This window comes from Camelus bactrianus, chromosome 6 (genome assembly GCF_048773025.1).
Source record: "Camelus bactrianus isolate YW-2024 breed Bactrian camel chromosome 6, ASM4877302v1, whole genome shotgun sequence".
Lineage (NCBI taxonomy): Eukaryota > Metazoa > Chordata > Mammalia > Artiodactyla > Camelidae > Camelus > Camelus bactrianus.
In genome coordinates, this window is record NC_133544.1 from 9,816,369 (window position 1) to 9,828,712 (window position 12,344).

General features: G+C 46.9%; 1 protein-coding gene across 3 annotated transcripts in view; it reads left to right on the forward strand.

Annotated features, from left to right (window-relative positions):
* Nucleotides 1-9,880, forward strand: part of DDX24 (DEAD-box helicase 24) — a 21,789-nt gene extending 11,909 nt beyond the window's left edge. For 2 of the 3 annotated variants that reach the window (XM_074365090.1, XM_074365092.1), the window contains 6 exons: nucleotides 1,042-1,195; nucleotides 1,480-1,995; nucleotides 4,084-4,159; nucleotides 6,230-6,418; nucleotides 7,751-7,880; nucleotides 9,335-9,880. In XM_074365090.1, the coding sequence (XP_074221191.1) occupies nucleotides 1,042-1,195; nucleotides 1,480-1,995; nucleotides 4,084-4,159; nucleotides 6,230-6,418; nucleotides 7,751-7,880; nucleotides 9,335-9,606 (1,337 nt within the window). In that variant the 3' untranslated portion in view covers nucleotides 9,607-9,880. The remainder of the gene's footprint in view (nucleotides 1-1,041; nucleotides 1,196-1,479; nucleotides 1,996-4,083; nucleotides 4,160-6,229; nucleotides 6,419-7,750; nucleotides 7,881-9,334) is intronic. The other variant, XM_074365091.1, reaches the window with a different exon arrangement.
* The last annotated feature ends 2,464 nt before the right edge of the window (nucleotides 9,881-12,344 follow it).

The window sequence follows — 12,344 nt, forward strand, 5'->3', positions numbered from 1 at the left end:
GTGGTTCTGATTTTGGGTTTTTGAGGAACCTCCGTATTGTTTTCTGTGGTGGCTATACCATTTTACATTCCCACCAATAAGGGTTCCCTTTTCTGCACATCCTTGCTGATATTTGTTATTTGTGTTTTTTGAAGATGGCCGTTCTAATAGGTGTGAGATGGTGTCTCATCGTGATTTTGATTTGCATTTCCCTGATATTGGTGATGTGGAGCAGCTTTTCATGTTCCTGTTGACCATCTGCATTTCCTCCTTCGGAAAAATGTCTGTTCAGTTCTTCTGCCCATATTTTAAATGGGTTGTTTGTTTGTTTGCTTTTTTATTGAAGTATAGTTGATTTAAAATGTTAAAAAAAAAAAAGAAAGAAAAAAGAAAAAGTTTGCTGATCTCTGCCATAGGGCATTAGAACTTAATTCTCTCAGGGAATTCCTTGGGAAGGGCTGTACAGTTTCAATTTTATAGTAAAAGCATCAATTATTTACCAAGTGGGGGTTTCAGTTTTATAATGAAAGCACCAGTTATTTAACAGGCTCTTACTATGTGTGAGGAGGCACTTTACTAGGCACTTTGTCTGTGTGATCATTTGTTTTCATTCCACACTGGATACTGAGAGAAGAGAACATTAAGCATAGGAGGAGATTCAGATTAATACTAATTGAGGGGAATGGGCAGGGCTTCTTAGGGAAGATGTGTCACAGCTGCAGTTTACATCATTCCCAGTATTGCGGTGTGCCACTGCTGAGTTTCTCTGGAGTTTTGGATGTCAGCATGCCTGGGTTCAAATCTAGCCCTTGTGTTCTGGTTGGAGGGGAAGGAGTAGAGAAAAATGAGGCTGGGGAAGTAGGCAGAGCCTAGATCATAGAAGAGTTAGTAAGCTCTCTAGCAGTGGCTTCAATGGCCAGGCCAGCTCTTAGGACTCCCCTGGAGAAGGGAGCCATGCTGGTGACTAGCAGCCTCTACTAATCTGGGGGTACCTATGTCTGTGGTGGAGGAAATAAGCAATCAGGCTGAGTAACAGTGTCCCTTCTGTTTTGTGTACCATAGGTATTAAAACTGCAATTTTGGTTGGTGGAATGTCCACGCAGAAACAGCAGAGGATGCTGAACCACCAGCCGGAGATCGTGATTGCCACCCCAGGCCGGCTATGGGAGCTAGTTAAAGAAAAGCACCCTCATTTGAGCAACCTTCGGCAGCTCAGGTGAGAGACAGTACCACACTCCCTTTCTCCTCACCCCACTGTTCTGAAGTGGGCCTGAGGTGATAGGGTAGGATGTGCAATGCCTTCTCCCGGTCACAAAATGCCATGCTGTGGTACCAGCCAGACCTTGGCCTTTAGAAAACCAGGCATGAGTGAGGGAGATTAGTTGAGGGCCCTGGTGGCGGTGGTGTGGTGTTTGTGTTGGTGGTGGTGGTAGATTATGCTACAGAAGACTCCTCTTACCTGCTACTAACCAGGTTTTGTGGATCTGTCTGGATCTACAGGTGCCTAGTGCTCGATGAGGCTGACCGGATGGTTGAGAAAGGCCACTTTGCTGAGCTCTCACAGCTGCTAGAGATGCTCAGTGACTCCCAGTACAACCCAAAGAGACAGACACTTGTTTTTTCTGCCACACTGACCCTGGTACATCAAGCTCCTGCTCGAATCCTTCACAAGAAGCATGCAAAGAAAATCGACAAAACTGCCAAACTTGACCTGCTTGTGCAGAAGATTGGCATGAGGGGCAAGCCCAAGGTCATTGATCTCACAAGAAATGAGGCCACGGTAGAGACACTGACAGAGACCAAGATCCATTGTGAGACTGATGAGAAAGACTTATATCTGTACTACTTCCTGATGCAGTACCCAGGCCGCACCTTAGTGTTTGCCAACAGTATCTCCTGCATCAAACGCCTCTCTGGGCTCCTGAAAGTCCTGGATATCATGCCACTGACCCTACATGCCTGCATGCACCAGAAGCAGAGGCTCAGAAACCTAGAGCAGTTTGCCCATCTGGAAGAGTAAGTCAGGCCTGTCCCAGACTAGCCATTGGGTCAGGGTTGCCAGGATGGTGGGAAGCTACCTCCTCTCATGGGAGCTTTGTCAGTAGAAGGTAGCCCTTTTTTTCTTTCTGTACAGCATGAGGCAGGCTCACTCTCATCTAGTACATTTGGTTGCTGGTAATGCCTAACAGAAACTCCTTTAATAATGAAAGAAAGTAATACTTACTGTTACTGAACACTGAACAACAGCTTAAGTACTGTGCAAGTGTTTTAGATACATTATTACCTTCATTCACTTCTAACATCCTTGAGAAGAAGCAGAATAGCCATGGTTAAGAGCACAGACTGGGAGCAGACTGCCTGGGAGCAGATCCTGACTGTTACCTCCAGCTGGTCACATTGCTTCTTTCTGCGGGGGAGGGTATACAGCTCGTGGTAGAGTGCATGACCAACATGCACGAGGTCCTGGGTTCAGTGCCCACCACCTCCTTTACAAAATAAGCCTAACTACCTCCCCAAACAAACAAACATTACTTCTTTGTGTTTCAGTTTTCTCATAATTAGTATTATAATAGAAACTATCTCAGAGCATTGTTATGAGGAATAAGGGAATGTAGACACGTAAAGTGTTTAGAACAGTGCTTGACACATAGGATGTACTTGCTAAATATTGGCCTTAATACTTACTGCTTATCATTTTTTTTATTTTATAAGTGAAAAATAAGGTCTAGAAAAACACATCAGCTCGCTCAAGGTTTCTCGGCTTGAAGTGGCAGAGTTGGGCCTCAAACAAGTGTGTCAGACCCCAGAGCTCATGCTGTCATGTCCGTCTGCCTTTGGGCCAGAACGATACTCAAGCAGACAGCAGGGTGCAGACTGTCAGGATGAGGGCCTGGGAAGTCAAGGCCCTCTAACCTGGCTTTTGTCCACAGTATTTTGTCAGGTTACAGGTTACAGATTAGTTTCTAGAACAAGTGTCTGTTTTATCTTCCCTTGATGTTGCTAGAGTTAGTGGTTTCCTGGATCAGGGTTTGGCAGACTGTGGCTCACAGACCAAATCCAGCTCATTGCCTGTTTTTATAAGTATAGTTTTACTGGAACCCAGCAAGGCCATTTACATATTTTCTATGGCTGCTTTTGCACTATAATGGTAGAAGTGAATAGTTTCAACAGACATCACCCACAAAGCCAAAAATTATTTACTCTCTGGCCCTTTACAGAAAAAGTTTGCTGACCTTGACTTAGAGCAGAGGTTTAATGTTTTGCAAACATCATATTCCACGGCCCTATCTACAGAGAGTAGGGACCCTGAAAGGGCCCAGAATCTTAAGTTCTTAAAACACTCACGTGCTTTTAACTTTCATCAAACTACACATACATTACCCAACACATGTTATTGAGTGCTTCCTATGAACCTGGCACTGTTCTAGGGGCTGGTAATAGAACAGTGAATAATGCAAAGTCCTTGCTGTCATGGAGTTTACATTCTAGTGGAGGGAGATAATAAATTGAAATGTAGGTGTATAGTTTGTCAGTGGTGCTAAGAGGTAAAGTTGTATAGGGAGTTGTGCAGGCTGTCGGGGTGTGGTCTGGGAGGCTTCTCTCATGAGGTGAGATTTGAGCAGAGAGTGGAAGAAAGTAAGGCAATGTGAATATCTGAGAAAAACCTTTCACAGCCTAAGGTGCACAAAGTGCAAAGGTGTAGGGGCAACAGCAGCTTTGTCATGTTTGAGGAAGAGCAAGGAGAGCAGGGATGTCTATGTGAATGGGGGGAGGTAAGTGTGAGAGTGATAGGAAACGGGGTCACTGTCCTGGAATATGGCCTCTTTTAATTCACTTGAGGTCGTCTTTTAGTATTGCAGAGTGTGGCTTGTTGATTGTGGCCAGTGAAGCCCAGGTTTGGATCCTGGCTCCACAACTCAGTAGTCATATATATACGTTGGGAAGTTAATCTCTCTGAGCCTCAGCTTCTGTCAAAGGGAGATAATAGTATTATTATCTGGTAGAGTGTTTGTAAGGACTGTAGTATGTAGAGTACTCAGGTGGTGGTAAGAATTTGATTATTGATAGCTGTTATTATTAATGAGCTTTCTCTCTCCACCACAGTTGTGTTCTCCTGGCAACAGATGTGGCAGCTCGGGGCCTGGATATTCCTAAAGTCCAGCATGTCATCCATTACCAGGTGGGGCCATCAGGGAATTTATAGGCATCTCCTAGCACTGGATGGGGAATTTTTAAAGCAAAGGTTGGGGGAGGGAGGAATTGTTGGTCCCAAGGCCTCAGGCAACAGAGAATACCACTGGCATCTGGTGACCAACCAGCTGCTGCCACTTTGGAACACTGGTGAGGTTTATTCTCAAAACCTCCAAAACCTCTTAGCATGTTACATAGCCCCTCTCTCTGACTTGGGCAGGCTACTTGATATTGGCAGGTTAAAGTCTTAGTTTCTTCCATGAAATGGGCATAATAAGTTTAGCAAATGGTTACTCTGGTTTAGAGAAATTAAAGAGTATAGTAGTTAGGTCCTGCCTGGGCTTAAATCCCAGCTGTGTAATCTTGAGCTGGTTATTTAGTCTCTTTGTACTTCAATTTTTTCCATCTGTTAAATGGCAGTTATTACAATATCGACTTCTTAAGTTGTTATTAAGGTGAAATAAGTTATTGTGTGTGAAGAGTTTAGAAAGCCAGGTGGCATGTAGTGAGCACTTCCTAAATGTTAACTGCTGTTGATTCCGATACTAATATTAGCTCATATTAGTATAAAATTAGCCTAAATATTAGCATAGAGCAGTGGTTAGGAGTATGGGCTCTAGAATCACACTTCTAGCGTTTGGATGCTTGTTGACTGCTTCTTAGTTGGTTAGTTTTGGGCATGTTACGTAGTATCTCTGGTTTCAATGTCATTGTCTGTAACTGGGAGTAATGATGCTACCTACCCCATAGGGCTATCACAAGAATTAAATGAGCTAATGCTGATGGATCACCTAGCTCAGTGAAAGTACTCAATAAATGGTAGCTATTCTGGCATGATTATTTCTTCTTTTAAATCCTTCGTCCAATTCAGTTTAGCAAATCTTTATTCTTCCTTTTTTGGCGGGGGAAGAGTCTGGGTCAGTCTTTGTGGGAAATACCCAGATGAACAAAATACAGTTCCAGCCCCTAAGAACTATCAGATCCACTAGAGGAGGTGAGATGACCACAGCCATAATTTAAGGCAAAAGATACTAGAAAGTTGCAAAATATAATCAGGGAGAGAGGTAACTTCTAGTTTGGGAGGTAGGGAGGTTGGAAAGTGCTTTCTAAAAGATGATTGGCATTTAAGGATGAAGAGGATTTGGGCGTGTAGAGCATGCAGAAATGGGCAGTTGGCTGGGAGTGAGAAGAAGGGGTGTGTGTTAGAAGAGGAAAGTGAAGAATGGCATCATTTCTGGCCCCTGAGATGATCCTGAGCATTACCTGGGCTCAGTGGAGAAGACTGTTCTTGATTAATGGTGTGTCCGTGGGTGTCGGGGAGGGAGGGATTGTCGGCTCCCATGCCACATTGTCTGTGGGTAATGTATCCAGTATATATTGAAGTAGAGGCAGGATGGTCTTTGGAGCATGGTCTTTGGAGCTGTACTGCTTCATTTCAAATCCTGGCTCGACCACTTAGTTGGATAACTTAGGGGGAATTGCTTAACATCGGTGTTTTCAGCTTCCTGGCCTATAATATGGATAATCATGAAAGCATTTATTTCATGTTATTGTTGTGAGGAATAAGTGGGGTAATACATGCAGAGTGCTTGGAGTTGCCTGGTGCATTGTAATCAGTTAATAAACATTGGTTATGATTACCTTCATCAGTCATCCATGCCGAGTTAATGAAGAACCATTAGAGTTTCTTTCGTTAGAGGGGTTATTATGGTCAGAGCTTTGACTCGAGAAGAGCTTTGACTGGCAGCTTTGGGTTGGGTTGGGGGGGAGTAGGAGGACGAGGGACCAAATAAAAAGTGACTGCCATTGTCCAGTTGAGTGGTCCCAAGGGCCTGAACCTGGGCAGAGGTCATGGGAAGGCACAGTGAACAGGCTAAAGCCTGGGGACAGTTTGAACGTGGGATTTAGGGAGAAGGGCTGGATCTGTCCACAGTGCTGGAGAGGTTTCTAGCTGCCTGGCTGGGCAGGAGGAGGGTCCAGCATTGCTTTGTTGGCCCTGAGGGGAAGAGCAGTGTTTGCTGATCACCAGTTGTTGACCTCCTGGTCCCTCCTTTGGCAGGTCCCTCGCACCTCGGAGATTTATGTCCACCGAAGTGGTCGAACTGCTCGTGCCACCAATGAAGGCCTCAGCCTGATGCTGGTTGGGCCTGAGGATGTGATCAACTTTAAGAAGATTTACAAAACCCTCAAGAAAGATGAAGATATTCCACTGTTCCCTGTGCAGTCAAAGTATATGGATGCAGTCAAGGTAGAAAAGTTAGAAGCCTAGTGCTAATGAGGGAGGCATTGTGCTGCTCGCTCACTTTGCTGTGAGAGTCTCACAGTATCACCCTTGGAAACTAAGTAATAGTTCTGCCAACAGCTAAACAGGGAGATTTGTTTAAAAAAAAAAAAAAAAAAAGGAATGGGGAGCACTGTGCCTGGCAGAATAGAGAAAGGGTACATGGCCAAAGTGTGAGGAATTTTCTTCATGAACCCTTTCTTCACTGCCCCTGAAGCCTCCACCATCACCCTCCTCCACCGGACAAGGGCAGTGAGCATGGCTGGTTGGACATCCCATCAGATGGATGGTTGTAGGGAAGAGGGAAGTGAGGTCCATGTATCTTGTTGAGGCAGAAATTAAAGGTTTGTCACATCCCGAAGCAAGTACCTGTAATTCCTACCTTGGGGGTTTTATTTTAACTCAATAAGCATTCACTGAGTGGGTGCTACTTACTCTGGGCTATGGTGTGTCAGGCAGCAAAGCAGGCTGGGTTCTCTTCCACAGAAGTCCACCAGCTCGTGAGGGAGGCCAAGCCCAGGCTGAAGTTCAGGTACAAAATAGAGCACTTTGGACAGTGGGCATATGGTTACACTGGCAGGAGATGCTGTTTCCTTCAAGCCTCTGCAGGCAGAGATGTGAAGAGGTGAAGAGGGAGTGGAATTCCAGGCATTGAGGGAGCAAAAGCATGGAATGGTTCAAGTTCTTTTGGTTCCTCTGGCTTGAAAGGATTGTTGGTTGTGTGAGGAAATACAGTGGGAGATGAGGATGGAAAGGGGGAGATTACATGAAGGATTAGGAGCCATCCTGGCTTCTCATGGCTCCTTTCTCCCATTTTTTTTCCCATTTTTTTTGGTGTATCCTGAGAGGGAGAATTGAATTGTTTTTGGTAAAGGATGACATGGAAGAGAGAGAAGTCAGTTCTATGCATTTGTTGTTTCTGTGAGTGAGAGCTGGGCCCTAACCCAGGGCTTTTGGGGTATTTCCGGGTCTCGGTTCAGCTATGGCAGCCAGCCTTGGTGTCTGGAGAAAAGAGCTCCCTCCAGACCCATGAAGATGGGCAGTCTGACCGAGGTGAGCTCCCAAGAAGAGGAGCTGTTCAGGTTTGTTGGGAAAGCTGGCTCTTGTGGTCTGTTTGTATGTGCTCACTAGCAGTGATGCCCTCTGTGCTTTAATCAGGAACCGAAGCAAATGCATTTTGATAGGAACTGAGCACTGATCTCAAGAGCTTTTTTTAAAAATACAACTTAAATGAGACTTTTCTTCCTAGAGGACTGAACCCTCCTAGAGGACTGAATCCTTTCTGTTCCTCTCCCTCAGGAACGAATCCGTTTAGCTCGCCAGATTGAGAAAGCCGAGTATCGGAACTTCCAGGCTTGTCTGCACAACTCTTGGATTGAGCAGGCAGCGGCTGCCCTTGAGATTGAGCTGGAAGAAGAAATGTATAAGGGTAAGGGGCTAGATGGGCTTGAGGAAGGGTTCATTCAGCCTTTTGCTTTTGTTTTTCCCTTCAGCTTTTATCTGTTGGAACCTCCCCACTACCATGGGCCTTGTCACAGTCTGCAAGATGCCTTTTCCTTCTTTGTGACAGGCCCTAGTCCCAGATGAGCCTAAAGTCTTTGGCCTTTGTTCCCTCTGTCTTGCCTTCAGTACCCTCCCTCGTGAGGAGAGGCAGTGGCGGACAGTGACACCGGGGCAGGCTCTGCGGCCAGACCGCCTGTGCTTGACTGCTGCCCATTCCCTTAACTGGCTGTGTGCCCAGGTCAAGTTACTTAACCTCTCTGTTGTATTTAGGCTGTCTTCAATTATAAAATGAAGATCATAAGTACCTACCTCACGGGGTTGCAAAGATGGTTTAAGTTAGTGAGTGTAAAGCGCTTATAAAGCGACTGGCAAATAGGAAGTATTTGATGCATTTCGAGTTACTATTTATCGTCACTGTCTTCCAGGCTGACAGAGCACTCTGTCATCATCTCATTTGACCTCCACGGTCTCAAGACATAAACAGAGCAGGAATTATTATCCCTTTACATTTGGGAGCTAGAGGCTCACAGAAACAATTTGTGCAGGGAAACAGCTCCAGCACCAGGCATTTCCTGAGCCCCTGCTCTGAATCTGGGGCAGAGGCTAAGGAAGGATTCAGGGATGAATCTGTGTGGTCCTTGCTCTAGGAAAGCTCCTGAGTCTAATAAGAATTTGAACGACATCTGGAACTGACACCAGTTAGATCTAGTGCTCTTTCTACCCCACAAGTGGACAGCTCAGCTGAGGTGTTGGCATTTCAGTGCCAAAGCCGGTGAATTTAGAGGCAGACTCACTGCTGTCTCTGCACGGAAGCCAGGAGCCAAACCACTGGGCTTGATGGCAGTGACTGGTCCTTCTAGTAGTTGAGGCTTGGGGCTGGGTCTGCAATGCACAAGGCCCTGGGGCTGTGCCCGCCTCTGCAGATGCAGTCACAGCGCTGGTGGGGAGAGGCAGCGGGGTTGGGCTGCACAGGGGCTTTCACTGTCCTGGAGGGTGTGGTAGCTGTCCAGTCACCAAATTCAAGGCAGCAGTTGGGGGGCTGGTTCATAGGAGGAAGACTGATCTTCAGGTCAGGAGGCTTGGGTATTAATCTCAGTTTGACCTAGTTCTGTGAACTTTTACAAGTGACCTGAGTTTCCTTAACTGTAAAATATACTTCTTGTCTTAGAGGGTTTTTGTGAAGAGTAAAGGGCAGAGTGGCCCTGAGTGGCTCTCAGACTGTGTTAGAAGTTTGCCAACACTAGCTTCTGCAGAGAACTTTTGAGTCCTGCCTCCCCAAAAGAGCTCCAGAACACTTTTCATCATGAGTATTACCCATCCGAGGGAAACAAAATGCTCCTACAAATTGTAGTTAATACCTATTTTGTGTTGTGTTTCGAGGAGGAAAAGTAGATGAGCAAGAAGAGCGTCGGAGACAGAAGCAGATGAAGGTCCTGAAGAAGGAGCTGCGCCATTTACTCTCCCAACCGTTGTTTAAAGATGACCTGAAAACCAAGTATCCAACTCAGTCAGGCAAGCTGCCTGTGCTAGTGTCCGCCCCCAGCAGTGGTGAGTCCGCGCTGGGCTGCCTGTCCAAACAGAAGAAGAAGAAGAAGAAGAAGCCGAAAGAGCAGCAGCAGAGACAGCCGCAGCCAAGCTCAAGTGCAGACTAACCACCCCCAGGTCAGAGTCTGTTGGTCACCGCACATCGTGTCTGTGTTCCTGGTTGTGTGGAAAAACCTTCCTGCCTTTCATTTCACTCCACTGTCAGCCCCAGGTACAGAAATCTCCCTATTCCACCCCACCCCTTGTAGCAAGAGAGACCTCCTGCAGATGTGTGTTGTTGCAGAGACTCCTGTGTAGCAGCTTATGTGTTTCTGCGTTCCAGTGTTTACAGGCTTCTTGTATGGTTAACTTGATTCCCTCAATTAAAAACAATGGTCACAACCAGTTGAGTTTCTTAGCAAGAATATGGCGGACACCGTCGTCATCCTCTGGCTGCAGGACGCAGATGGGGTGCATCTTGCCCCGCTGCACAGTGTGGATGGAGCAGGAGGCCGGTGAGTTGTGCAGATCACTACAAAGTCATTCCCACCTGGGTCCTCAGTGTGTGTTCCCAGTTCTCCTCACAGCAGAAGCTTGGCAGCTCCTTAGTTCTATACCTCCCAGCTGTTGTCTGAGCCTCCCTGGGAGGTGGGCAGGAAAGAGGTTGCCATCTTCAGGTTCTAAGAGAATACAGCTTCTTTGACATCACAGCTTCCTTAACATCACAGAGCCATTTGCGGGAAGCCAGGAGCAGTATGCCGAGTCTGGCATGTGAGGTGCTTGGGATCTGGCCCAGCCATCTGTCCAGCCTCGTCTCTCGCTCCCCTCCTCTGTGTAACAGAGCTGGTTGCTGCCCACGGTCTCACACCCCCGTGTCTTGCCCTCAGCCTTTGCACAAGCTTTTCCCTCAGCCTGCTTGCTTTTTCCCATCCCTGAGCCCCACAGGGGTAAGTGCTCCTCCTGTGGGTTCCCACAGCATCCAGGCCCGAGCTCTTCACGGCACTAGCCACACTGGTACCTGGTGTCGTGCTGAGCTCCTTGAGGGCAGAAGCTGCTGTATTACCCCTTGCAGGCCTTGCGCTTAGCTGAGGACCTGGTATAAACGTGCGCTGAGGGAACCCGCCACCTCCAGGTACCACCCCAGCTTTCTCTGTGTCAGTCTGGGTGAGTAGCCACATCACGGGAGAAGCATAGACTTCAGTACACTGACGTCTGGGCTTCTCAACAGATGTTGCCTCGGCCTCATGGTTGGCAGGGTTGGCAGCAGCCTTCCCTCGGCTCCTTGGGTGGCAACAGGGTAGTTGGCCTAAACTTAGATTCAGGTATCACTGAATGTTGGTTGGGCACTTGTGTCTACCTTATCCTTTAGTTTCTGTCAAGGCCCTGGGACATAAGTCTTAGTACCCTTTTTTAGTTGAGAAACCTGACACTGAGTGGTTTAAGATTTGCTCAGGGTCACACCACAGTAAGTGGCAGAACTGAGATTAGAATCCTGAGTATTTCCTTGTAGGTTTGAGGCAAATTCAGGAAACTGCTTTAGTTTTAGAAGACAGCAGTGCTGCCAAAGAATTGTCTCCCCAGTGTCACCAGTGAACTGGAGAAGAGAATGCAGGAGAGACCAGCCTTAGTCTGGGAAGTTAGTCCTGAGTGACAGCTGACATGGCAGGGGACTCTCCACTTTTTTTCCAAATGATACAGTGGAAGGATAAGCAGTTTCAAGGTCCCTTAGCAGCACCTGAGCCATGAGAGGCCTGAAGCCACTTGTCATAGGCCAGATAGATCCACTGATGTCCTTTGGTATCTTGTCCTTGCCCTCTAACAGCAGGTTCTTTTTTGGCATGGTAACATGCTAAGAGATTAGGTTTTAAAAGGTAGGGTCAGCTTTCCGGGCAGTTCTGCTCTCTGACTTGATGAGGGGAGGCTTTGGTGAGGCCTGTGGCTCCTTTGACACCTCCAGCACAGCTCAAGGGCAGAATTTCCTGAGTGTCTGGACCTTTCACTAAACAAGGACACTCCTACCCCTGCTAATCCACTGACACAAGCCCCACGGGACAGTAGTGTTGATCTTTGGTGCATGCCAGGTACCACCTACTAAAAAGCCAGAACAAAAGTTATGGAAACCTCCTTAATGCTAGGAAAGTGTTTTCACCAACTGCCCAAGGACACGGAGTCAGGACCTGGGGAGCCCACTAGCTGACCCACAGCCCCTACTTCCGTTTCTGCTCAGCATGGGAATGTGTTTGGTCCTTAAACTTCCTCCCACTGTTTGGGAAGCGACAGTGCCACAGCCAGGGTGGTGTGTTTCCCCATCTTGCAGTATTCTGCTGCTTCCTGTTGGGAAGGGCCAATGGGGACGCAGCCCATTTGCAGGGCACTCACTATGTGTCAGGTCTTGCAGTTGTTTTGACACATAATCTTGTTCCAATAATACTTTACCCCCAAATCCTGTGATGTGTAATTGTCTCCATTTCATTAATGTGGGAATTGGAACTCAGGGAGGTGAAGTAACTCGGCCAAGGTCACACAGCTTGTTAATGACAAAGTTGAGATTTGAACCCAGTCTGGCTCTAGAGCCCCTTTGTGCTTAAAGTAGGAACCAAAGGCAAAGACGGTTTGTTCTTTTTGTTGCTAAATATTCATTGATTTATAAAGTTTCCTGTGGAAGGAAATACATGTACAATTATAAAGACACTCTCAAAGCAACTTTCCTTCCAACTTTTGGTCTGGAAAGAGATGGCTTCATGGGTTGGGTGGAGGGAGAATTACCCAGGAAGTGTGATTGCTGGCATGACAGGCTGCCCCAGACAAGCAGGGTAATGTCTACGGGTGACTGGCTTTTAACTTTAAGTTTCTCTGAATCCTACCA